Source organism: Pogona vitticeps, chromosome 1, assembly GCF_051106095.1.
Source record: "Pogona vitticeps strain Pit_001003342236 chromosome 1, PviZW2.1, whole genome shotgun sequence".
Lineage (NCBI taxonomy): Eukaryota > Metazoa > Chordata > Lepidosauria > Squamata > Agamidae > Pogona > Pogona vitticeps.
Genome location: NC_135783.1, coordinates 81,402,495 through 81,429,680, shown reverse-complemented (window position 1 = coordinate 81,429,680; position 27,186 = coordinate 81,402,495). Strand labels below are relative to the sequence as shown.

General features: G+C 42.0%; 2 protein-coding genes and 1 long non-coding RNA gene across 9 annotated transcripts in view; 1 reads left to right on the top strand and 2 right to left on the bottom strand.

The window, feature by feature from the left end:
* Window positions 1-24,817, bottom strand: part of MAP7 (microtubule associated protein 7) — a 140,404-nt gene extending 115,587 nt beyond the window's left edge. For all 6 annotated transcript variants that reach the window (XM_072996260.2, XM_072996262.2, XM_072996265.2 and 3 more), the window contains exon 1: window positions 22,750-24,817. In XM_072996260.2, coding sequence (XP_072852361.2) covers window positions 22,750-23,143 — 394 coding nt within the window. In that variant the 5' untranslated portion in view covers window positions 23,144-24,817. The remainder of the gene's footprint in view (window positions 1-22,749) is intronic.
* Window positions 1-27,186, top strand: part of LOC110071777 (uncharacterized) — a 56,407-nt gene that overhangs the window by 6,648 nt on the left and 22,573 nt on the right. The window contains exon 2 of the long non-coding RNA XR_013540606.1: window positions 21,322-21,432. This is a non-coding gene — a long non-coding RNA (uncharacterized LOC110071777). The remainder of the gene's footprint in view (window positions 1-21,321; window positions 21,433-27,186) is intronic.
* The window catches only part of MAP3K5 (mitogen-activated protein kinase kinase kinase 5), a 118,762-nt gene continuing 116,386 nt past the window's right edge, over window positions 24,811-27,186 (bottom strand). For both annotated transcript variants that reach the window (XR_013540601.1, XM_020779391.3), the window contains 2 exons: window positions 26,786-26,862; window positions 24,811-25,912 (listed from right to left, as the gene is read on the bottom strand). Coding sequence is in view for 1 of the 2 variants with exons in the window: in XM_020779391.3 (XP_020635050.3) it covers window positions 25,846-25,912; window positions 26,786-26,862 (144 nt within the window). In the remaining variant the exon portion in view is untranslated. The remainder of the gene's footprint in view (window positions 25,913-26,785; window positions 26,863-27,186) is intronic.

Below are 27,186 nucleotides of genomic sequence, written 5' to 3'. Positions count from 1 at the left end.
TTATTGTTTAAATAGTCTAAGCTTTAGATGGCAATATCCTATGCCATCCTTGTTAGGGAAGGCAAGATACCAACTCAAACAGAGCTAACCTTAAATACCTCCAGATGTAATCAATATCACCTGGGTGGACTTTCAGAACAAACCCAGAACATTCATGAAATGTTAGATTACAACAGCTTGAAAATCTGGAGTGGCTGAGCACTGTATCAAGGATGGTCATCAGCCCCTATGGAATGGAGTACAAGTATTGGCCCAAAGTAGTCGATGTTGGGATAGAATTACTATTGAGCCTCTCTTGATAAATCTGGAGCCATATTCCATCAGCTGAGATAGTGGCATTACTTTTAGTGCTTGCTGGAAGCCTTTGTTTTGTGAACTGGATAGACTTGGCAGGTTGCCCTTATATAACGCTGATCAAGGTGGGGGACGAGCTCTTCAATGTTAATCTGCCTGGGTTTGCTCTGAATGTTCACCCAGCTGGTTTTGATTGTATCTGGAGGTGTTTAAGGCAAGCTTTGTTTGAGCTGACATCTTGCCTTCCCTGATGAAGATGGTGCAGGATATTGCCATCGAAAGCTTGGACTATCTTAACCATAATCATGACTGGAAGCCTGTGAGCCATTTACACTCTTCCTTAGTGTTCTGCAGTGTGTAAGATTGCATTTCACCTTCAGGTGGCCATAAGAAGGACCTGGTACTTGTTTTGCAGTTCCAAAAGGTCAAATTTTCCTGACTCATGTTGCCAGATCCCTGGGCATTGGCTGAAATATCAGGGACCTGCTATTCTTTCCCAGGTCTCCAGGTATGGGGACAAATCTCAGAATGAGCAATACAGTACTGGAAAAGCTCAGAAATTTTATTTCCGCATGCGAGGGGATTTTAAAACCTGGGTGCCCATTTACCTGATGACACAAGGGCACATTTTACTGCTTCCGTAGCCATCAAAAACTGACCTTTTCTCCCCTCTGCCAGTTTATCTGGTTAGTGAACCACTTCACCTTTTCTTCCAGTGCATCTACTAGGTTATCCCGGTGGCAGGTATAATTCCTGTCGTCCTCAGTACACACCCTGCAAGATTCTGGAACAAATTCTCTCCATGACCATAGTGACAGCCATACCAATGGACACTGTTCATGGATTCTCGCTCAATTTTGCCCGGGAGTACTGGCAGGTCAGCAGCAGCCCAGTCCCTAAAATTTCAGCCAAAACCAATGGGTTTGACCTTATATTGTCACAGGGATGGAGCAGGCAAGAGATGGGATGGGAGCTAGGACTGTTTTTAGGCCAGCTAATTCTGCAAAGGGGTACAAGGTGGGGACCTAGGTAGATAGACCTGAAATGTGTGAAAAATGGGGCTAACAAGGTAATGTGGCAATCTAGAGCCAACTACGGGGGGGGGGACCCATGATTTTTAGCAGGAGTATGAATGCCCCAGCACAATGGTTATCTTCATTCTGGCCCAGGTTTTATACCCAAGCTTTAGCTCAGTCAGTGAGTTCGGTATTTGGCTGCAGAGCCAGAGATTAAGAGTTCCAATTCCCGCCGTGCCTCCCAGGCCAGCTAGGCTGTGTGACCTTGGGCAAACTACACAGTTCCAAGGATGCCCCTAGAAGAAGGGAATGGTAAATCACTTCAGAGGACTCTCTATCTAGAAAACTCTGAAAAGGGTTGCCATAACTCTGAACTGACTTCATGACACACCATTATTATTATTATTACATTCATTCAGAAATAAAATCCTCTCTTCCTCTAGCAATTTTTGGCCTAAAATTTACCTCTTCACCTAAAGCCCCAGGGAAGCACAGCCATCTCCCGGTCCTCTTGACACCTGGCAAACTCTAGTTCCTGCAAAGCCCCTCTGCTTTTTTCTTACCCTCTTTGTTCCTTCCAGTCACTTACTTCCAGAACACAGAAAGCTATAGCACTCACTCGCTCTGATTAAGATCCCCATGCGGACGGTGGCCTCATCTCACTCATAGGCAGCTCTAATAGCAGGTCAAGTCAGGTGATTCAGCAGCCACAGTTACCAAGGCTCCACACACAAGTTTTTAAAAAGCTATCACAATAGCAGGTTGCTAAGCAAACAGAAAACAAAAGCTGGTGAGACAGATCATACACATCTCCAGCTAAAATAGTCAAGTGACGTAACAGCCTAGAAAAGAACAGAAACTCAAATGAAAAAAAAAATAGGGAAAATAAACTTCCAAACAAGCCACAGAATCGGTTAAAAACACAAACCCACCTCTTTATTGCCTGATAGAAATGCCTCATGCAAAGCCTTCTTGCTTGCTCAATCCACTCACTCTTTCCAGTCACTCAGTCCAAGAAAAACAAATGACATTTGTTGCAGACTTTATCTACTATTATGAGACTTAGCAATGACCTTGCTTATTAATACAGTAAAGAACAACAACAAACAAGAATTTTGTTGGATGCTTCAAAATCAGGGGGAGAGAAAGCATCACCAGATGAGTATACGTTGGTTTCACAAGAGTTTCTCCCATTGCTAAACAGATGGCCGGAGGACCTGCATTGTTCACTTGTAAATGACTGCTAACATAAATATATTAGTGCTCAGCCTTGAGGACATTATATTTTTTGAAACCTTAATATTTAAAGAAATGATGGACATGAACAGTCATGGTTCATTAGCTTCAAAATGTAGATGGGTGACCAGCTGAACATAGAACTGAACATAGTTCATGACTTTGAGTTATTCTTTTTCTTACATTTCTGCATTGCACATGCATGTTGTAATTTAATTTGTTGTGCGGAGCCAAATTTTGCACTTTAAGCCACTTTCAGCATGGCAAAAAACCTCCACATAACTTCACTTGTTCAGGGACAAACACTGACATTTCTTTACACCATTCCACTATTAATATCTCCCCCCCTCTCTAAAACATGACCTAGCATTTAAACCAAGGAAAGGATTCTCTCTCTTAAGATTTACACTCTTCCTGCATGCTTCTGTCCTTCTGTAAATGAGATGGGCAGCCCAGTTTTACATCGTTCACACCCAATTTCCTTGTATGTAAGCTTGGCACAGAAGGTAATGGAAGCTCTCCACATTTAATATGCAGGTTTTTTAAACGTGTGGGGGGGGGCAAGTGAGTTTTGCCCTTGTTATACTTTGTTAAAACATGTAACCACCATTTGGAGAAGCCAGGAAATGTGTGGCTAGTGCTACGTATGTAGAAAATAGGCTTAAAACACCCATTGGAGCAAGGAGGGAGCAAGGCATGATCTTGTCACTCAAAGGATATTTCCCCTGCCCTCCCCCTCAAACAGTCTTGCCAGGGTACCCACCACCACTAGCAGTATCATGCCTCTTGTTTTTACAATTCCCCCTCAGCACTCCCAGGAAGTATTTAAAGAAATGGGAACAATGAGGGTAGCCCTCACAACATCTTACTAATTTCTCTGGAGTCAAGAGTTATGAAGAAGGAATTTATTCTGAAAGGCACCTTAGCCCAGGGAGAGGCAAGTCAGCTGATGCTGCTTCAGCATAATCCACCCCTTCTCCAGCTCCAATTTATCTTAAATCCCCTGATGCTTTTCCATTCACTACAGAACTCATAGTGCCAAACTCATAGTGCCAATGCTACCACTAGGCAAACTGAAGCATCTACCTCAAATAACAGCAGTAAGAACTAGGGAGGACAGAACTACCTATACCGGTTGGCCTTCCTTGTACTCTCTAAGCTAGCATATTGTCCCCCCAGGTGCATTGGTGGACACTGTTCTGTCAAAAATCTATTTTCAGTACAGTATCTGGAACAGGGAGGGGCATCTTATTATTTGCCTCCAGCCAATAGAGTATATAGGCATGCCCTGTCATGCTAAAACATCACTTAATCATGTGCCTCTCCCTCAAAAACCTCCCATTTGAAACCCTATGGCTTTTCCTCTGCATGCAAGGGGGGGCACTCCAAAATTTTTGAGCTTCACTCATGCTCCCCTAGAGCTAGAAGAGACATACTGCCAAAGAACAGTGGTTCTTATTGTTAGTGGGATCAAGCCCAAAGTGTATCTTTCATGTGGTGAACAGTGGCAACATTATTCTGTACATACATAACACATTTGCATGTTGCTTCAATTTGGTGTCAGTCTGAGTAGTAAATGAGTGCATGTGGGGGGCAGTGAGGAAGGAGCATCACCAAATTGATGCTACATCACTACATGAATACAGCCCAGAATAGCTGCCCTAAGTCTTGGAGTCTAAGACACAGGCATCGCATACCACCATGAAAGTACCAGACCCACCTCTGCCAAATCTGAGATGGTACTTTTTCAGCAGGCCATTCAATAGGCATAGAAGACACTGGCTGAGAATATATTGCACAGCTCCTTATGTGTTGTTGTGACTGAAAGGCTTCCTATGTTGATTCCAGGAATCACCAAAACTTTGGCGCGCTGTATATGAGTCACATGCACCCTGAAATCACCTTTAATCAGTACCAATTTGCTCCTGATGATGACATCATCCCTGCTGCACATGCGGAGCTGCACAACAGGATTTCAGCCACTGTTACCAACTGTGTCAGAGCTGCAATCCCAATCAAACAGATTTTCTACTGCACACTTAGGTATCTGCCAAGAGTCCTTCCACAACTATGAGGGAAAAATCAATTATGCACCATTACATCATCACCTTATATGTCAGCTGCCATCACTAATTTAGGAACAATGGGATGAACAAGTTTGCACAGGGAAGGAAAACCACATAGAAAGCAGTTTTACAGCAATATGGAACTACTTCAAAGGAAAGTTAATATTGCAAACTTCAATCTTAATGGTATTTCATCACACCTCCAACACTGATATTATCAAAGAAATGAAACTCCTGTGTCTGTCTTTTAAATAGTGTTGCCTTCTAAGCAGTTGAATCCTAATTACGTCAGTGTGTTTCCTCTTTCATTAGGAGATATAGTAGTCTTAAACCTCATCACTTTATCTGAGATGTTGTTTTCTGACCCACCAGTGAGAGCTGGGAGCTGGGTGAATACAAGAACAGGACTTTTTCTGTGGTACCCAAAATGTTTGTCACTAGTCCATTCCTTGATCCAAGGCACGGTTGTTAAAATATCACGGGCTAAATACAGATAGCCTCTTGAGAGTGAAGGATGCCTACAAATACAGATAGTAACCCCTGCCAAACTTTTTGAAGGTATTATAAAATAAATCTCACAATTGATAAGAACCTATGTAAGACCTGGATCTCCACAGAATCAGGCAGCATCTCAAAGATTCTCCAATTCCCCTTGAGAGATTTTGCTTCCAAGGCAACACCAAGTTGACAAATGTGTGTTGTTGTTTTTAATTGTCACTTCTCAGCCTTTTGGCTAAGATCAAGTGTAGTAATTATGATTTCTGCAGTTTACACAAAATACTTTACACAAAATTCTTGGATCTACACAGAACTAGCAGCTTCTTTCCTTTATTAAGCAAAAAACCCAAACACTTGGAAAGCACAAAAGAACAGACTGATTCATAACAAAGACAAACCATCCATTCAAGGCTATAATTTTTACCAGTTCATGCAAGAAAGGAACAGCTACCACATTTTTTCCATTATGTATGCTTTACAGAAATGTGCAAAACCCAGTCATGAAAATGAACCAAATGTTTCTCAGATTGGTTAAAAAAAAATCTCAACGAAAAACATTTTTGCATATAGAACAGGGATAAATCAAGTCAGTTTTTATATTCTTAACCAAGTACTGTAATTATAAATCCTCCATCTTTTACCCATGTTGTGAATTCAGTTTCTTACTGCCAAGAGTTCTAGACATTTAAACACAACAGTATCTCCATAGCTTTAGAACGCTATCCCCAGAAAAATACATATGCCCTCCTCATTGCTGGATGTTAGGAGGGCATGGAATATTTGTTTTGCAACCTTATATATGACAATTAAGCATTAAGTCCTACTAACTCAGCAGAACTCTGTTAGAGCTAAAGGAGTGTAACCCTTTCTATTGCAATTTACACTGTGTTAATTTTAACATAATATGCTTGTTAGCTAAGATCTTATCTGCTGTTCTCATTTGCTCTTTGAAATGGTGCTCAACCTTTGGCCCTTCAGATTTTTTGGGACTTCAGCTTCCAGAATCCCGAGTCACTAGCCATGCTGGTGAGAACCTCTGGGAGCTGAAATCCAAAACCTCTAGAGATACAAAGACTAAGGACCACTGCTTAGGGATGGGGACTTGAGTAACAGAACTTGCTGTCCAGTCAAACTTAAGTCACACCAGTGACATGACTTGGGTATCCCCCTCCCCAATAATCTGGACTCGACTCACTACTCAGAACCAACCTAGCCCCTCCTTTTTTTCTGGGAAAAAAAAAAAGCTTATTTTTAATAGAGACTTAGGCTTGGGACTCGGGATTTAATACCAAAAACTTGGTGCCAGACACTTGAATTCAGTTGTGGGACTCATACTCAAAGACTTGCCAACATCCCTACTATATATTGGATAATGTTTATTACATTTTAGGTTAGGCATCCTTCAGTCTCGAAAGACTATGGTAACGTGCTCTGTATGGAGGACTTGGAACAGCGTCTAGTGTGGCTGAGGAGGCCAATTCAAGAGTGACAATCTCTTCCACACTGATGACAAATCCAATCTGTCCCCTGTCCAGCTCCCTGGTTTTGCTGCTTTTGTGACTGCCTTTTTGCCTCGGCCTGCTGGACAAGGGTCTCTTAAAATTGGGAGAGGCCATGATGCAACGCCTGCCTCCAAGCTGAACGCTCAGATGTCAGGGTTTCCCATCTGTTGAGGTCTATTCCTAAGGCCTTCAGATCAGATATAGCTTCATTATTTATTACAACTAGATGCTCTGTCTGTCTATCGGTCAGGTGAGATTTATTTAAAACTGTACAGTATTTTCCATTTAATAAAATGTTTCACTGAATAAAGCAAAAGAAGGGATGGATGTGATTTTAAGTCCAAGTATCACTTTATCAAAAGTCAGATGCATGTGCCATTTGCTGACATTTATGTATGTTTGCTGACATGGACAGAAGGAGAAAATAAATAAAATACAGTACATATTTCTGGCTTCTCAAAACACAATAAATGATTTATAAATCTGAAGTGTATAAAAGGGAGGCATCTCACAGCCATGTAAACTAGCAGCCAGATTCTGGACATCTTATTCCTGTGCCTCCTAGGAAGATAAGGGAGGTCATGTTCCTGAGTACTGACTAGAAGGCGATACGGGAGCCTGGCCTGGTCTCCAGCAAGCTTAAGCTGCCACAATAGTTTGTTAAGGTGACACAAGAGGCCAAAGGAGGGAGGTCATTTGGCACTATAAATATCCAGATCCTGCCCTATCACCTTGGTCTGAGCAATTTATCTCCACAATAGAGCTAAGCTCCCTGCCTCCTTACTTCCAGCTGTCTGCTTGCTTCCTGCTCACCAGACAAAAAGCCTGGGCTTCAGGTTCAGCCTGTCAGTCCTGCCAGGCTTAGGATCTGAATGAGAAATGTTGAGACTGCAGCTTGGTTGAAGATGCAGAACTAGGAAACTACATCTGCTCTTCTCACAGTGCTTCTTACAACAAGTCACAGATGCATCAAGCAGAAGAACACACTGCACATGTTCAACAGCGGGATTTTCTTTCCACATTCAAGGACTAGTGCTAGGTGTTGCAGAGAAAGTTTCCCAAGCAGACTTCAGGTAACAGTTGGTCTCTTACGGGGAAGCATAAGCACAGATGTACAGCATCCCTGTGGAAGATTTCATGAAAAAATGTGGTTCTGCGTAAAGCAGCCCAAGGTGCATACAAGGGGGAATTGTCCCATGCTGTTGCAGGATCGTATAGAGCAATATGGTATTTCCAACAGCATGGACACTTTACCCCCAGCAGTCTGAATGATAACTCCAATCAGCCATGTTGCTGGGCTAGACAAGGAGTTGCCCAACACATCTGTAGGGTACAGGTTACAGAAGGAATATAGAAACCCTCTCGAGGTAAAGATCTGTCATTTTGCATAAGGCCTATAAGAGGGTATTATGCAAACATCCAGTGTATTTACACTCTTTTTTCCTATCCTGTAATTCACTGAAGGAAAGTTTAATTATCTAGGGCTCAGCGAGTCTAAACATTTTTGTCCTATTATGGTACAGAGGAAGGTGTTCAACTGTAATAACAGGCTTGGGCACGTTTTAATGTTTGCTTTTTCCAAGTGGAAAAGTATGTTCGCAGAGAAAAGCATGTTCTCTAACCATTATATTGTGCCTAATTCAGATATCAAAAGGAATTAAGTTGAAATATTTTTGATATGACAAATCCTTTCCTAGGTTCAAAGTGGTGGGAAAATATCTTACCGTATATATTGTCTCTCTCTCACACATGTACATATATATGTACATGTACACACACATATAGACAGTCATTCTGAAAACATTGTGCTGAAACTTCGTCACACTATCAAACTAGACTTCCACTCTTTAACAAATAATTGCCTCAGTCTACTGACCTCTTCTGAACAAGGGTACATCCTCAGCCCTTTCAAAAGAAGAGGAAGATGTAAGTACACATTATTTTACCTATGAACATATGATCCCCACTCCAAAATTAAAAGGTTTTGTTATTCTTTTCCACTTTGTTATACAGGCTATAGTAGTGAATTTTTTAAAACTGCAGAACAGTGTTTATGCACATGTAATGCTTTTACAAAAACACATTTCAAGATTAATTTCTAAATATTACAGGGACAGTTCACTTGGAACACACAAGTTCCTGGATCAGCATGAATATATGTTAAACATCTCATTAAGACAGGATGCCAAGTTTGCACTCTTGTACTGCCTCAGTTAACGGGGGGAGGGGAGCACAATGAGATTATGCTTCTTTTTTAAAAGGAATTAAATTTAAGTATTTTTCATTTTAAGTATAGCAAATTTTGTTCCAATTTTTTTAAAAAATAAGTTCAGAATTCTTTCCTTTTTTCTTCAATTTAATGGCACTTTTCTCCCAAGACTGGGACTCAATGCATTTACAAAATAACAGTTAAAAAGAATAGGAAATTAAAATGCATTAAAATGACATATATTAGAAGAGAATTAAAATCTGTCATGTTGTTAAATGCAATTAAAAACAAAACACTTTAAAATCACTTGACTAAAAATTTCTGATAGTAGTTTGACTTTTTAAAAAACACAAACCAGCATATCAGGTGGCATCTTAATTGCCAAAGGCTTCCCTGAATTTAAAAAAAAAATGCCTGCTGCCGGAAGGATAGTTAGTAGGCCAATCCGAGCCTCTCTTGACAAAGAGTTCCAGAGCCTAGCAGCAATCACAGAAAAGGTCTCCTCTCAAGTCCTCACCAAATGGGACCCTGAAGGTGGTGAGACTTCCTCTCTAGTAGATCTCAAAGTCCAGGTGAGCTTATGGGGATGGGAGAGGGATATGGTCTTTCAGATAGCCCAAATCCATGTTGCAAGGGGTTTTATAGCTTAAAACCAGCACTTCAAACTGTTCCTGAAAACTTACCAACAGAGAGTGAATTGTAACTCTTTTATGTGCTATTGTTATCATAGTTTGCTTACAAGCAAGTTTCACTACTACAATTGCCTTTAAACTGGAGACTCTAGACACAGGTTTCATTGCACTCTAAGAGTAAAACACTTAAAAGAAGTCACGGATGCACCACCTCATATGAGTCGTGTTTTTCACAGACTGTAGGAAGATATAGCTAAACCAAAAGCATGACCTACTTTCTATGTATACCTTCCCATGTCCTATTACTGTATTACGGGAAAGTGCTCAAGGATTCTCCCAAATAACTCTTGTTGGATTTGGGTTGTACAGTATGTGAAAACAGTTTGAGACTGCAGAACAACCCTTCTGTTGTTTTTCTGCTGCCAGAAAACCAGGAGATGATGTTGGACAGCCTTGCTGTCATACAGCTGGAGAAAGAATTTTGTCAGAGAAGAAAAAAAGGCAGACAATTGCTTTGGGTCCTCATAGTAAAGGTAAACAATAACACCTAGCATGTGTTTAGAACTGCTGCTCTCTCTAGTGGTGAAAGATGCCTGTTTTTCCTAGCTTGTGCTTTTCCTTGTCTCTGCATCTGTCATTTTAACTTTGTTTTTTATTAGTCATAGGAACTTATTGTAAGTATGGATTTAATTTACAATCTGATAATTAAAGTACATACTCCTTTTTTAAGGTTTATGTAATTTTTTGTGCTTTTAAATTACAAACTACAACATAAAATACATAAACCAAAATACAAATCAATTGTGTTCCCCACCACCCTAGTCGGGACCTCTTGCAGTAATCCTCTTCTTCCTCTATCTTTAATCTTCTTCCTTTATTGTTCTCTTCCCCAGAACTGCATTGATTCCTGATTTGGAACTTTCCTTTTTCCTTTTGTTAGCACATATTTAATAAATCTGCCCCATATATCATAAAAAATTATTAATTTTTATCTCTCGTTTCTTGATCTTTAAATTACAAGTTAATTTATCATGTATAGCAATATTCTATATTTCCTTATACCATTCTTCCATTTGAAATTCAAGTTTTGATTTCCAGTTCCTGGCTATTATTAATCTGACAGCTTTTAATAAATTGGTAATCAACTCTCTAGTCATCATATCATATTCCACATTTACAAATATTGATAACAAAGCTATTTCAGGTTTAAATTCTATATCCTTTTCACATATATCAGTTAATTCCTTAAAGATTAATTTCCAAAATCGTTGTACTTTTTCACATTCCCGCCACATATGAAAGTATGTACCAATTTCCTTCTCACATTTCCAACAGATATTCAGATAATTAGAGTTAATTTTATTCAATTTTATTGGTAAAGGACATACTTCTGATGATAACATGTTCTAGCAGGAAACACAAGCCAAACATTCTAATTAATTGTGTAATCACAAGGGGAACCAGATCACAAGAGAGTGGTGCAATCTACTTCCCAGATATCAGACAACTAGGAAATGAACTCCAGCCTGATCCTAATCTATGTCCAAGGCTACAACTTCTGAAGGTCAAGCTGGAGTGATTCCTTGATAGACAGAAGGGCTGCTTTAAGGGAGATCACTAAAGTGACCCTGTCCAGTTAGATTAGGTGTGCACCTTTACAGATTATACCTTTAAGTTATTTATGTGCCAGCATGATCTGACCTGTCCTGTCTAGCAGGCTGGACCCTATCCTTAGGTAAAGTGAGGTACATGAAGTGAGTCACTTCATGTAGCCACTTTCAAGTGCCATACTGTTAGACAGGACAGATGGTATTTGACTTCAGTGTGGAAGGGATTGTCACTCTCGAATTGGCCTCTTCGGCCACACTAGATGTTGTCCCAAGTCCTCCATACAGAGCACGTTACCATAGTCTCTTGAGACTGAAGGGTGCCTAATCACAATCACTGTTAGGTCTTAAGTAATTATTAGTCTAATGTTTTTACTTGCAGAGAGGGGAGGAGGAAAAGCACTTGTGGGATTTTGTCCCTCAAGTTCCACTATAGCTTGACCACCCTTGGTCAACCTCCTTGACCTGAGAAAGATGGTTTATGCTGCTCTGCCTGCCTTGCTGCCTGAAAGAAGATCTGCCATTCTGTCAGCAGGGTTCCGTACACCTCACAGCAGGAATCAGTACTGCTGGCTCAAGACTTGGAAAGATCCTGGTGCTAGATAACCTCAGTAGGACCCCATCCCTGGGTGGACTATCAGATACAGAAAGCAAAAGAGAAAAATACAAATAACAGGAGTATCTAATGCTGAATACAAAATACTGTAAAGTAATTGAATGAACTGCAATTATGAGTAAAGTAACCAGAGATATTACAGTATATTTGGGCTTGCAAATTTCTGTTGAAAAGTAATTTGTTACCTTTAGAAACAGGAGAAACTGCTTTATGCTGGATGATTTTAGACTCTTTGTCCTTCTACTCTAGTATCACCCACTCTGAGTGGCAGTTCTGCAGGGCTTCAGGAAAGTTTCTTTCTTAAGCCTACCTGGAGAATGCTAGTGTTGCCAACTCAACCACTAGCCAGACCTAACCCTCTTTGCTTTTCTAAATCATGTGAGCTAAGGGTGTTCAAGGTGGTATTATGGCCCAAAAGGTTATTAGTAATGGTCTCACTTGCAAGGCTCCCCAAGTTGCTGTCGGCTAAGAGAGTTACAATTTTGAAGGGAAAAAAAGGTTTTTCATTTTTCAAAGTCACCAAAATAGTTAGCTACTTTTTGTTGCTTTCAAAATAAAGCCTATAAACCTATAATGCCCCATTACAGTAGATGCACCAGAAGCAACAGTGATGGCCCCCATCCTATCATCTCCATCTTCTCTCTATAACCCTAACTAGCAGAGGCAGACACAGTCAATGGCAGGAGTTCCACTGCCTGAAAAAATGGGTGGCAAACCAAACACAGTTCTTTCTAGAATAAAAGAGGAGGACAAAGCTATCCCATGTCCAGAGCCAGGAAGGGTATTGTGCTAGTGGCTGTGTTCAGTTCTCAGCTACATAAAGCTATGTGAAGCAAACTTTCCAGAGAGGCAAGGGACCTGTCAGGGTTGGAGAAATTAGCAAACTGCTGTAGAAGCCAGCACCTCACTCAGCTCTGCTAAAAGTCAAATTTGACAGCATGTTTACTATATATAGAGCAGTGGTTCTCCCTCAAGTGATGATTTTCCTCACCCCTGTCTCTTGCATTCAGCATGCTTAGTTTTGTGATTGGTCAGTGGCTTTGTGCTTCACATATACAAACAAAATGCAGCGCTGGGCAGTAACTTTCATTAGGACCACTGAAATGATACAAAGATATTTTGAAATCTCTGTCCAGCATGTTGATGTGAAAACTAGGGCATAATGAAAGATGTCAAAAAATGCAAAACAAACAAACAAACAAACAAACAAATAACCAACCAACCAAAAAAACAACAACCAAAAAACCCAGTCTGGTCTATTAGCCATAGTGTATCTCTCTGTAACTACAAGTCTAAAGGTGCTAAAGAATCAGTAATGGAATATATGGCCGTTTATGGCTTTAAAGTATTATGAGTTATATTACAAAAATAGTATTTATTTATTTATTTTATTTATATCCCGCCTATCTGGTCGTTATCCCTCATTAATGGAATATAATATAATTATGGCTGAAATCCTATTGCAAAGCTCTGGCTGTGCAACAGGAATGATGTCATCAGCAGTGGAAAACTGCTGCCAATAAAAGCTTCCCTTTAATGATTTCAGGATGCGCACGGCTTGCACATAATGCAGCAAAGTCCTATGCACTACAAAACAGCAAAAGAAAGCCAATGGTCAGTGACTGTCTGCCCCATGTATGAAATTATTCCCATTGCACAGGTAGATCCCACTCAACAGAGTTTCAGTCTAAATCTTTGTTATTGAAAAGAGTAATCAATTGCGTCTAAGTTCTCAATAGCAAGATACAGGACTCACAGAAAATGTTAGCATTCAGCTCAGGTACATCTCCTTTCAATCAAATGTCAGTAGCTCCATCTTGTGGTTTTATCAGTGAAAAGAGAATTCAAAATGCATGCCAAATTCTAGAGCAGCTGGCTAAGCCTAAAACCAGCACAATGGTGAAGTAACATGAGGATCACTGAATTTCCTGGATCTAATACCTTGTTTGACTCACCATGCTATTAAGTCTATAACTTTAGATAAGAAGACTGTCCTCTGTCTCTGAGGTAATTAATGATATGTTATATCCGGTGGCCATTGTAGTTAGCAGTAGCAGTAAGAAAATTAAGGAAATCATAGCTTTTCTTAGGTTTAATGTATTTGTGATCAAATAACATGTTCAAATGTCGCACTTCTCTGTCTGCAGGAGCACATTTCTATCTATTCATCAAATTATGTATACTCAGCATCATGGGTTGGTTCCAAGTTCTGAGCCAGGTGTGAGTCATTGAAAAAACAAACAAACCCAAAGTCAAGTCCAAGTTGAGTCTCCAGTGCAACTTAAGTCCATCTTGACAACAAGTCCCGTGACTCAAGTCTCCACCCCTGGCATATGCTTATTGATTTTTTTACTTTAGTTTGTTAAAAACAACTGCCACCACTACCCATGCAATTCTTTTAAAGAACTGCAAAATTGTTTCCAGGATTATGAGGGATTTCTTGCATTTTGAAGCACCAAACCATGACATGGCTCTTCCATTCTCTGACTCAAACTTGAAAAAGCAAAGCAAAATTAACACTCCTGAAATCATGCATTTCTGTGTGACCAAAGGCCAGGCCAAAATATTATGTGAATGGTTTTATCTGATATATAGGCTGTTCAAGCAAACAGACATAATCCAAAGTTTAGAGAGTTCTGTCTCCGTATTGCTGTCATTACTCTCTAGCCATCGCTGTTTCTCTCAGGAAAACTTCACGCCAGGATTTCAAATGGCACCCAAGCAAATGTGTTCAGGTTTGATGCCTTAATTTTCCACCAGATTTGACTCCAAAACGGTGACAAACATCATCAATTCACATAAATAAGTGGCGAAAGAAGGCAGACAGGGGAACTGTGGTGAAAAAGCCTGAGCTTTTTTTAAACATCAGATCACCCAACAAAATCTTGTTTTTAAACACTTGGCACACACTGTGCACAGTTTCAAGTACAAGGATTCAAGTCTGAAGGATTTAAATGGATTAGCCACCAAGTAACGCTATGTTCTGTTACAGCCATAAAAGGAATATAATGTTAAACTTGTAAAGGGGGGGGGGGAACCCTTATTAAAATGTAACTCAAGTTTCTTGCTTTCCACATGTTTGATACACATGAACTTTGATATTGTGAGCCATGGTAAAAAGCAGTTTTTGTTAAGCTCCTTCTAGAAAACAAATGGAACAAACCATAACAGTGGTTTTGTTTCCTATGCCAGTGTCACAAATTGACATCTATGTTATGTGCCAAAACTCTAAAATGCTGAATTTTTCAAGAGTACAAGGCCAAAATGAGGCATTTTCATTTTAAAGTTTGCTGAGTTCAGTGTGGAAGATTTCTGCTTCTACCTTATTTTTCCACTGAAGTAATGGAGACTCAAATGTGCTTATGCCTGCTGTATTACACTCTCATTAGTTTATTCTCTGGTTAAATCTTTAACTCTATGCATTATTTTCTTGTGAGTAAGCTACCAGTGAGCACAGCAGGACTTATTTCCATGTAACAGGATTAAATGACCCATCTCATACCTCTAGTACTACCAGTGGTGCCTCAACTTACGAACGTCCCGATTTATGACCAATTCGAGTTACGACCAGCTCCGGCTGCAAAATTTTGCTTCGACTTGTGACCACAGCTTCCAGTTACAATTGGAAAAAAGGCAGGGAAAAAGGCGGGGAATTCAAACTGCTAACTGTTGGCGGCAAAGAGACTGCTTCTTTGTAGCTCTTTTGCCCCAGTGGTTAGTGTGTGAGTTCTGAGGAGGCTTCGGTAAGTTGCTGCTTTCTGCTTTTTAAAAAACTGCCTGTTCTGGGTGGGTTTTGCAGTGTGGTTTTGGGCTGGGGGGTTATGTTTCTGTGCTATGATGGGTCTTGCAGTCTTTGTTTGTTTTTTGGGTTTTTTCGCATTTCCGATGGGTCTTGCAGGGTTTGTTTGCTTTTGGGGGGGTCCCCCCATTTCCAATGGGTCTTACAGGGTTTGTTTGCTTTTTTGCTTCCCCCCTTCCAATGGGTGTTGCAGAGTTTGTTTGCTTTTTGGGTTCCCTTTCCCCATTTCCAATGAGTCTTGGAGGGGTTTTTTGCTTTTGGGGTTCCCCCCTGATTTCTGATGGGTCTTACAGGGTTTGCTTGCTTTTGGGTTTTTTTCCCCCTATTTCCGATGGATCTTGCAGGGTTTGTTTGCTTTTTCGGTTTCCCCCCCAATTTCCAATGGGTCTTACAGGGTTTGTTTGCTTTTTGGGTCCCCCCCCCGATTTCCGATGGGTCTTGCAGGGTTTGTTTGCTTTTTGGGGTTCCCCCTATTTCCGATGGGTCTTGTAGGGTTTGTTTGCTTTTTGTTTGTTTTTCCCCTTCAGCCGGAATGGATTAATTGTGTTTCTGATGGGTCTTGCAGTTTTGTTTGTTTGTTTGTTTTTTGTTTTGCTTTTTGTGTGTGTGTGTGTGTTTTTTCTTTTCAGCCAGAACGGATTAATCGCATTTCAATGCATTCCTATGGGAAATGGTGCTTCGATTTACAACCATTTTGAGTTACAACCATCTTCTGGAACGGATTACGTTCGTAAATTGAGGCACCAGTGTACTTTTGATCCCCAATTGTACCACACTTGCTATTGTACAAGGTTGGATTCTAACTAGGCTTCAGCGAGAATGGGCAAGCCTTCATACAGACTGCCGGATAAAGAACTTTTCAGATTCCTTTTCACTCACTGTTTCACTTGCTACTGTGATGAGAAGCTAGCAGATCAACATGTGGCCCTTTTGCAATGCTGAGTACTTACTGAAATGGATGCAAGGCTTCCCAACCTTGGGTAACCTGGGTGTCTCTGGACTATAATTCCCCAAAGCCTTCACCACCAGTTGTGCTTGTCCCGATTTCTGGGAATTGCAGTCCAAGAACACCTGGGTTACCCAAGTTTGGGAACCACTGCTTTATCAGAAAAGCAATCTCTAATTTCACACACTATTTTACTTTGAGATCTTTTTCTTCTTTTCTCTCTATATTCCTACTAATGCTAAAAGCAGCAGTTCCCAGATTTTGAGTCCCAATATGTTATACATATATGCCACAACTCTCAGGATTCCTGACTATTGGCTATGCTGCTTGGTGATCCTAGCACTTGTAGTCCAATAACATATGAAGACCCAAATATGCAAACCACTGTTCACAGTTGTTGTGGACTCTTGACCAAGATTTTAAAAAAGGAGTCAGTCAGATATGCAGTACTAGAAACAGAGCAGAGGGGTACAAACCCAGGCATGAGCCAGAGCCCCTTATGTGAACCTTCTGAATTTGGACCTTAAAAATCAAGAACCTCTGAGTTTGCCTCCCTGATAAGCAGGCTCCCTCTACAACTGCCTGCTGAACCTGAAAAGTGGGGGGGGGGGGGAGTGCTAACTTCTAATCCAGATGACTGCCCCTTCTTTGCATTCCTCAGGGAACAGACAGAACCTGAAATGGGTAATCTCGTTCTGGATGAATACTGTACAAGTTTTTGGTTTAAGCCCAAAACTTGTTGGAGCAAGATAATCACTTGGAGATCTCTGGAGTTCTGTGACTCAAGCTTGTGCCATGAGCTGTAATTAATCATAGTGGCTCTTTGCTGTCCTACTGGTTAAGCGTGGCTCACATGAGACTGGCATATAGTAGGTGAGAACAGAGGAACAGAGACAAATGCTTAGGTATGAGTATTCAACAGCCATATAGGTTTCATGCTAAGCCTATCTGTTTTGTGTTTCCCCCTTCTGGGATGGGAAGATTTTAATTCCTTTGGCAGAAAATGCTTATGCCTTGTAAATTTTTGTATCCTGAGTGAAATGATCAGCAATCCTGCTCTCATTACTGTTCTGGTTCAAGGTCATGACAGAACAGCACCCCTCAACACACACACATTCTCTCTTTTATCCTAGATCAATGGTTCCCAACCTTGAGTTCCCAGACATTCTTGGACTGCAACTCTCAGAAGCCTTCACCACTAGGTCAGTTGCAGTCCAAGAATGTCTGGGGACCCAAGCCTGGGACCACTATCCTCAAGCATCATCCATGGAGCAGGTGATCAGATGGCCTCCAAACATTTTGGATGTTGTTGTTTACACTATCTGGAGAGCAGCTGGTAGTGAGAGACTGACAATAGCTATTCGTCAATAAGAAAGAAGCAGTGGTTGCCCTAAATTTCTGAATTCTTTATTCATATTTATACTATCGCTGTGAAGCCTGTGTCAGAATTTCCTATGGTTGAATTAATACACTTCCTCTTTCGGAGAAAAGAGAGCAGAGGATGATTCTGGAATAACCTGAGATCTTGTTTCTCAATATAATCCTACATCTTATTGAATACTTAATGTGAAGGGTGATAGACCTTTGGCTCTCCAGATATTTTAGCTACAATTGCCATCACGATCACTGGCCGTGTTGGGTGGTGCTGATGGGAACTATAGGCTAAAACATCTGTTAGGCAAAATATTCTCCACCCACCTGATCTAAACAAAGTAATTAGTTAGAAGCGAATTCTTCCTCCTCTAACTCTCACACCCTGTGAGGCCTCCTTCCACCTTGCTGTGGCAGGTGCTTACTTCAGGGAACTTGCTCGATGACATTTAGTCAAGGAAAGAGATTGGCTCACACATCAACAGTTGCAGTTTATGTGCTCATAAACACTTCATCATGATTTCAAAGTCATTTCCTGAGTTTAAACCTTTGGTTTCATGTAATCATGGCGGCCCTTTCATACAAAGTATGGCATTTAGCACATTTTTTTTTTTAGCACAGAGAGGCCCACTATTCACAGAACAGTGTCTGGGGAAACAGTAACTGCAGGAGGTGAGGAATTACAGAATGATTTCTGAGACAAACGACACAAACTGTTAATTTTTCCACAGCCAAAATTAAAATACAATATGGGTTTCAATTCTGAAATGGGTAAGATTTTGAAGAAAACTGCTGAATATAGGAAAACCAAACCATTTAGCATCTTGAGTCTATGAAAAGTGGCATTGATGAAGAAATCAATGGGCAGCAGCAGAACAAACTCTGCATAGGAGGTATTTGTTAATGCATTTCATAACCTAGCAGCTTAATCCTTCGTACCTTCTGTATCAACGTTTTGGAAAGCGAGTCAAGAGAACATGAACTGGCTGTCAGTCTCCATCGTCTTCATTTCCTGCTTTCATTCCTGTCCTTTGTGAGCTGCCATTCCCTAATGGGGAACATAAAGCTGTCAAGATGTTGGTGGACTTTAATGATCATCCTCTTTCATCACTGGATAGGATGGCTAAGGTTGATGGAAGATACAATCCAACAACATCTGGAGAATACATTTCCCAGCAGTGTTGCAACAGGTTTCACTTCTTTGGGAAGCCCTATTCCTGCCCCCTCTAGCGCCATCTGACTTCTCCCTATCTCATGCCCCTGATGATTGTCATTGTCTTCTATGGTACCGATTCCTAATTTTTCTCTTTAGACTGAAATATTTTTGAACAATAGCAGCACATCCCTTCACCATTCTCCTCCATAGACGGCATGCCATGAAATAGGTGCATCGTTTCACAGAGTACCATGCAAAATATCCTCCTCTCAGACAATAAATAAATATTAAAATACTGAATTCAGAACTGAACAACATGAATCACTTTGACAAATCACTAGTGAAGTAAGTTTGTAGTATTACAGCTTAGTCCCACAGTCTAAAGAAAGTTGTTGTTGCTGCTGCTGCTTCTTTCTTCCTCCTCCTCTTCTTCTTCTTCTTCTTCTTCTTCTTCTTCTTCTTCTTCTTCTTCTTCTTCTTCTTCTTCTAACATTGTCTTTATTTCCTTTGCTTGCCAGTTTCACTCTTTACTATCCAACTCCTGATCATCTCTGTACAAAACTCTCCCTCTGAAAGCACCTAATGATTCTCGATTCTTTTATTCCAGTAATACTAACATTCCCATATAAAGTAAATAAATGAGATCAGGAAGGAGTGCACAAAATACTGGCAATTGAGGAAACAATGCACAAGGACACAAAGCTCCATTTCCGTGTTTGGTTTTACCAGCAGAATTATTACATGAATAGAAGTAAACATGGGCGTTCAGAGGAGCTCAAATAACATGCATGGCCTGAATCATCTGCAATACCTTAGAATTAAAACAAAGTGAACTCAGAACTGACTGTTTCTGCTCTGACAGCTACTACAAATTAATATGTCAAGCCATTAATCACACACACCATGCCACAGCTCAAGGAAATGTGCTTTTTGAGGTGTATATTCAAATGGATTGCTATGAGTCATTCCATTAGGACCAAGTAAACTTATCCATGCAGATACTTCCGTACAGGCTTTCTGAATGCAAAGCGTACACCTGCCTTTCAGCAAAAAGCTTTCAAATCCGATTAACCACACTCTGTAGAAATCAGTCTGCTGAAAGCTTATGCTCTCCAAGTGCTGCCTGCCAAGCAATAAAACCTCAGAAAAAATAAGTTTAAAAATAAACACAGCATCCTAACATTGTTCATGTAAACTGACACCACTTTAAATCAATAGAGCAAAATGTGAAGGTGACAACTGAGAAATAAAAAGAGAAAGTTCCCCACCTTGACCCCAACCATCCTTTGAAGTGGCACAGTGGAGCCAAGGCTTACAGAATAAAGCAGCGGGATTTCGGATTAGCCAGAACAATTATGTCATCTGCTACCCCTCTGACTCCTACTCTCAACTTCCCTCTTTCCTCTGATCTTACATGAAGTCCCTACAGCAGGTGCCTGGGAGAAGAAAATAGCAACAACACAGGGAATCATTCTGTTTTTTCCTTTCACGTAACAGCCCAGTTGCCTAGCTTTTTGGGGCTTACAGAAGAACCTATTACTGGATACCTTGTGCAAGCACAGAAACTGCCCAGCTATTAGTACAATGAACCCTTCGGAGAGCAAAAGGAATGAACAGAATTCAGCCCACATTGTTCTGTAATGCAAAATACTGGAGGATACTTTGTAATGCAAATTTCCTCTGGCACAGTGCAAAGTATTTAGAGGTGACAAATAGTTATGTAAATATGAATCAATATATTCGCCTGCAATCCTGCACTCTCTCGAAGACGTGGCTATAGGAACTGTTTTGATTAGTAGTTACTCTGGAAGATGTATCACTGCACCACTGTTGATTGTGGTTACACCTAGAGGCATCCACAGGAGAGCAAGGTGGGATGCTTCCTCCACCCAAAGGAATTCTTAATTAATTGGTTATTGTAATGTACACTGAAAAATATACTACCATAAAGAAACACATCCCACCTGAAACAAATTCTGCAGGCACTCATAGCTATGCAATGCAGTGGGGCAATTGTTATCAATGTGAAAGTTAGTCATCTAGGAAAGCCCAACAGCAAAATGGGAGGGCAAGAGTCACATCCTGTTAATGCAGAACTAATTAATGAGTTCTTGAAAGATGCTGGCCCTCACTGAATGGTCCCACAGTTAGGATAGTAAATATCTCCAAGATGGCATGGCCAGTTAATCAATGGTGTCAGGATTAGCCAATGAATAAAGCCAGTAGAGAATGCAAGTTTATTTCAGTGGGAGCTCCAGTCATTGAAGAACCAGCTGGGATATACAGGGTTCAAGGTTGGCATCAAATGTGATCTCTGTGAGACAGGGTGTGATATTTAAGCAGGTTGATTGCTGAAATTCGGGTGTTTTGTAGGAAAACTTTACAGGGGAAAGAAGAGAGCTAAGTGACTCCAACAAGCTAAGAAAAGGAAGATGCTTTCCAGTCTGAGCTATCTGTGAGAAGGACTACTGGGACGAATGTAAGGTAAGATTAGAAATGTATTTCCTTGCATGAGAAAGAGGCAGTTATATTATCAGTGTAGGTAATGGGTTAGCTGTGTTGCGCCAAAGTGACATATTTACTGGCTGACTACACAAAGTCTCTCTGAAAACTGTAACAGGGGTAATTAGGTGTCTCTCCTGCCCATAACAATCGTGACAAGCTTTGTGTTCACCAGTACCTCCAACTAGCTGTGTCATTTCCATGCTTGAGATTGCAAGACAGAACTCAGGGTTCAGAGTATAACATTAACATACAACTGTACCATACATTCAAAGGGGATATCAGATAACAGGAGTTTGTATTTCACAATGTTGTCTAATTGTAGAGCATGAAAGAGTTACCCATTTAATTGATCTGTGACTTATTTTAACGCCAATTACAGCACTTGTATTTGTGTCTTTGCCTTTTCCCTACAGAATACATTCTGTGTAACAAACCTGATTTCCCAAGTGCTGGCAAATATCAGAAATAAAGAGGGCTGCACTCCCTCCTTAACCACACACATCTACAAAAGCCAATCACACAAAACATGATCACCATCTGTTAGTGTTATGAACCCACTGAACCAGAGTGACCGGATCCAACCCCTTTTAATGTTACAGTGAACAGAACATCAGAAATAGGGTTTCCTATTTTCCCCCTCTGGCAGGGCTGTCTTGAACTGCTGCACAACAAACAGGTGCCACGTTCCCCATCTCTGTTATAAAACAACTCCAGACTTCTGAATTTCTGCTTTCCCTGCTGTTGTTAAACACCCAGGAATCCTGCCTGGAAAGTGAGACCCAGGATAGGTGCTAACTCTGCGTTGGTGCCGACTCTGCAGGCACCACCGCTCTCCTCACGCAGCCTATTTATTCGTGTTTTTTTGCTCGCGTTTTTGGGGACGTTCCTCCTCGTCGCCTGAGCCGCAACCGGGCTCAGAGGGTTTCAGAAGAGGGTCCCCCCACAACTCAAGGCGCAGGAAGGTTCAAGTCAACGCGAGTTGGCGGGACCTCGCGCTCCAGAGGCCACCGGGCTCAGTCTTCCCGCCGCCGCCGCCTTCTCCCTGGGCGCCGGCAGGAGATGCCCGCGTCGCATTGGACGGGGGGCGGCGGGCGGGCGGGCGGGAGAAGAGAGACGGCCGGAGGGGGGGAGGGCTCGGTTGAGGGTCCTTCCTCGCAGCACCACATCCGGCTCCCGTCCGGACGAAGATGCCATTCCGGCGGGGGAGGGGGCGCCCGCCCGCTCAAGGAAAGGCGAGCGCGCCCCCCGGGCGCCTCTCGGAGGCGCCTGCCGGGAAGGCGAGCGCGACGGACTCACCTGTTCGGTCCGCGAGGGGCGAAGCCCCGGGGCTCTTGGGCTTCCCGGCTGCTCCTTCGGCCTCCGCCATGGCGCTACTCGGTGAGGTGAGGTGAGCTGGGCTGCCCCGCCGCCGCCCGCCGCCCGCCGCCGCCCCGCCCCGGTCCCACCCTTCGGGGAAAGAGAACGTGGCTGGGCAGGTACGGGAGCGGAAGGCGGGAGCGCCGCAGCCGGCGGCTCGAGCAGGTGCGGGCAGACGGCGCGGCGGCGGCGCGGCTCTGGTTTGTAGCCGACAGGCGCCCCCTAGGGGGCAGGTCGAGGACGACGTGCTTGTGACGGCCCAATCCAGGCGGGGGTTGAGGGCTGAGGAGCGGATTAAGTGGGAAAACAAGCGGAAGCCGTCGGCTGCTTCCATTGGAGGGCTTCTTTCTGCGCCTTTCAGAGCTCCCCCTCCCCCCAGCCATAAAGTGGATTAACAGAGCGGGGCTCAGCATGGGGCGTCTGGCTGTTGGTTTGGGTTTTTTTTAAAGCACTAAACGCATCCGGAAACTTGCAAATGTTTATAAAGCCGGAAAAGATCGACAAGAGTCGTAAGCAAAGGCTGTTTACTGCCTAGCCAGCCGTCCTCATCCCGCTTTCCTTGGCGTTTCGATTAGCACAATCGTACTCAGCATCTCGTGGCCGCAGGATCTCACCCGGGCCCCGTGGAACCCTAACCCTTTTCCCTTCCGATTGTATAAACGCGCCCAGGCGGCGAGTGAAGCCATTGCTGGCCGTGGGAACGCGCAAGTTTACGAGAATGAATGGCTTCCGATTAGCAGTTGCTGCTGACCGAAAGCCGTTGGCTGCGGCTGGAGATCCAGGGCAGAGTCAACACGTATAAACAGGCTAATTAATAGGAGCCAAAGTACAGCAAGGAGGTGCAGCAGGTGGTAAGCGTCGCAGATCGTTTTATAGTCTCTAAGGGCTACAGTGTAGCTAGCAGGTGATTAAAAATCAACACATCCGATGGAAATAAAGGCTAGGCGGGGATACAGAGACAGATAGTACAGCATCACTCTGCTTCCAGACTGATTGTGGATAGGCTGAGAGAAGTATCAGCCATTTGCCTATAAACAGAGTTTTGAGGAGGCCTGGTGGGCAGAAAGATCATAAACAAATGTTTTCAATCAATAAAACAATGAAAGTACAGTATTCCTAAACAAATGAATCTGAACTTCATTTAAGGCGGCGATTCTGTTAACAAAATTCAGGTCCTTTAAACCAACTTATCATCATGCTGCATCAACAATTAGACCTTCCTAAGTGCTTCATTAACACAGCACTGCAGTTGTCAAATGTTAACCTGACGACAAATACATTATAAGTGTGAGTGCAGGCCCAGGCCAGGCTGGCAGATAGTCCCTCCTGTAATCCATCGACTCAGCAACAGGAGCTTCCAAACAAACAGGGTTTATTCCAACTGGGAAGGGGAATACAATGGGACAGATCTGGCCTGGTCAACCTTCTCCAGATCTAGCTGGCAGCACTAGCCCTGGCTTAGTCCCACTTTTCTCTCCCCCCCCCCCAAAAAAAAACTGCAGTTAGGGGAAGAGAATCTATAGTTCTGTTCATCATAGGAAGATATGCTGGCCCAAACTCAGAGGCCACAAAAGCAAAGGCCAGGCCACCCAGAATGTGGGCAGGGTACGTGCTGTTCTGGGGTCTGAGTTCTTTCTTTTGCCACATTTGAAATCTTCCCTTGCTCTGCGGGGAGGCAATACTGGCACTCTTTCTCACGTTTTCTCCTCCAGCATTGGGAGTCCTTGCCACTGGCTCCCCGGGCCTGGTCTCTTATCTGTTGTGGCTGGCCTAACATCTTCCATCTCAGTAAGAAGGTCACAGAAGAAGATGTGAGTTTAGGTGCTTTCTTCCCTTCCCTTTCAAAATTGTGAAGATCTTGTAGCATTTTAGGTAATGCAGTTCAGCATCTGAGCAGATATTTTTGCCTCCTTTATTTTTGCTTGAAGAAATATTTAATCAATTGTCCTCCTGTGTGTTGTCATTCAACCGTTCATTTATAACTTTAAAACCACCAATGTATTAGAATTGTGCATTATTCTTTATTAATTGACTGTATGTCACAATGAATAGCTTTAGAACAAGCTAACAATACTATATGTATTTCAGGCATATGTAACTGGTACAGTTCAGTAGCACATAAACAAGACTAAAAAGAACTTCACAAATGCATTGTGGAATGGGATTTAAGTTACTAAAAATAAAATTAATATACACATTCAGAGAGGGCTAGAAGTATCAACTGAGGTGTTCAGTATACTTGAAGAAAAAGCTACCCAATTAGCTCGACACAGTCATTTCAACTATGAATTCTCTTCCAGGTTTTGAAAACAGACAAGGACCTTGAGCAAAAAAACATGCATGAGCCCTTATCCGTCTCATCATGAACCAAGCCCTCCTACTCAGTTACCCATGGGGAAGCCCTGAATTGCATCCAAAGCTACCCTGGGGTGAACTGAGTTATCTCCTTGTCATATTACAGGGTGGGTGGCAGCAGAAGGACCTAGGAATCATCCTAACCTCAGGCTTCGGTTATTCATCTTCACTTAAAAATCTTAAAAGTTTCACATTTTGTTTTCTGTTTTTTTTCTTCAGTGATGTCCAGTTCCATAATATCTTACAACAGGCTTGTGTTATATCAACATTTGGTTCTGTTATATGTTACAGCAACATTCCCTCTAAGCCACACAGACAAGCGAGCGTGTGTATCCGCCCACTTGCTTCTGTTTGCAGCTGGAACTCTGCGTGCAGGGGGCAGAGCCTCTGCATAGAGCTCTGGAGAATTAGAGGGAACTTTGGTTTCAGGACTTTAGAAAAGGAGAACTCTATGTATAAACACACACACCAAACAAACAACCCCCCCTCTAAAATCCTATTTAATGTTGTAGACATTTTTCTTAGGGATACTGGCAATCAATGCAGTCAGAAAGCTGCACTGATCTTTACAACAGTAAACAAATACTGGCTTAAAGTGCAACAGCATCTCTTTGAGAGCACTCTTGCTCTGCGGTGCAGGAAGGCTCCAGCCGTCTTTGGAGATGGAGGATATTCCTTTACTCAAGGGCAGGCAGGCTTCTCTCGACAGTCACTGATGGCCTTCCACAGACTACACAAAATGCCTCCTCTGTAAAAGAAGATCACAGCCGTTTTCAGTCACACTTTCAAAAGGCCTTCCTTGAGACAACCATGGACACTCTTGAGCAGATTCAAAATGAGAGCTTAGAAAAGTTCCTTTCTGGACCATGCCTCCCAGAGTCTTCCAGCCAGCACCCTGACTGAGGGAATACCACTGGAGGCTTTGGAGACAGCTTCAGTCCTGATTATGGGGAAAGGTTGGAGATAACTTGGGAGTAGATGCTATTTATTTATTTTACACCATTTTGCCAACAGTGAAGTGACCAAAGGGAGGGGCCAGTAGCCTTCCTTGGAAGGGAGTTTCACAACTTGGGACAAACAACAAAGAAAGGTGGGGCGTGGATTCCACTAGGGATATAGAAAAGGTTTACCGAACAAGAGGCCCTGCAATATCTGATGTAGCCCCTGAAATCAGCAATGTTACTTGAAAAGAAGAATGCTGAAGTCTGCTAATTACCAGACATGCTCAATTACCTTTTTTGAAATGTTACTTTAAATGCAATTTAGCAAATAAACTGCTAGAATATGAAACCAGCTCATGTAAAGAGAGTTCAGTGCAGAATGGGCTTCTGTGCACATCTAGTTACATATAGTGTCCTAACAGCATACGTGAAGAGAGTATATACTGATTTTGTGATATTCATTACAATAATTTAGAGAGATGCATTAAAACATAGAAATACAATTTGTACGAATGTGTCACCAACCAATATTGAATGAGTGTACTTATTAAATATTTGAAGGATGATGTCAGTTTCAGCGCCTTTTAAACAGAGTTTATCAGTAACAACTTCAAATAAATAACAATAAGCCCTTTGAAAAACTGAATACTTTGGAGTTATTTTCTTTAAAAGGGAGTTACCTGAGTCTAAGGCATTTTAGATCATCTCGTGTAACATAGCAGAGAACATCCATTAGTGTGTAGTCTTCTGCCAAGAACTAAAAGAAGAAACCGTAATGAAAATTATGCAGGTTCTGCCGCAAGCTGTCAGTCGGGTCTCCCCTCCCCTCAACTTCGGGGAAATCCCTGATTGAATCAAACGTTATTTCTCCACAGTTCATGCAGAACTCATAACAGGAATGTAATGTTTTTGTTCAAGGGTTTCTACAGCACATAACAACTCAAGATGAGTTCATATTCTTCTGAAAGGTTAGTATTCACAAGCTAAAGGATAATTTCATATGGTCAACTCTTAACAGAGAACCGCTGTCAACAGCAAAAGTCCAACACAGAGCAAAGGATGCTTAAGCTAACCCAAATCA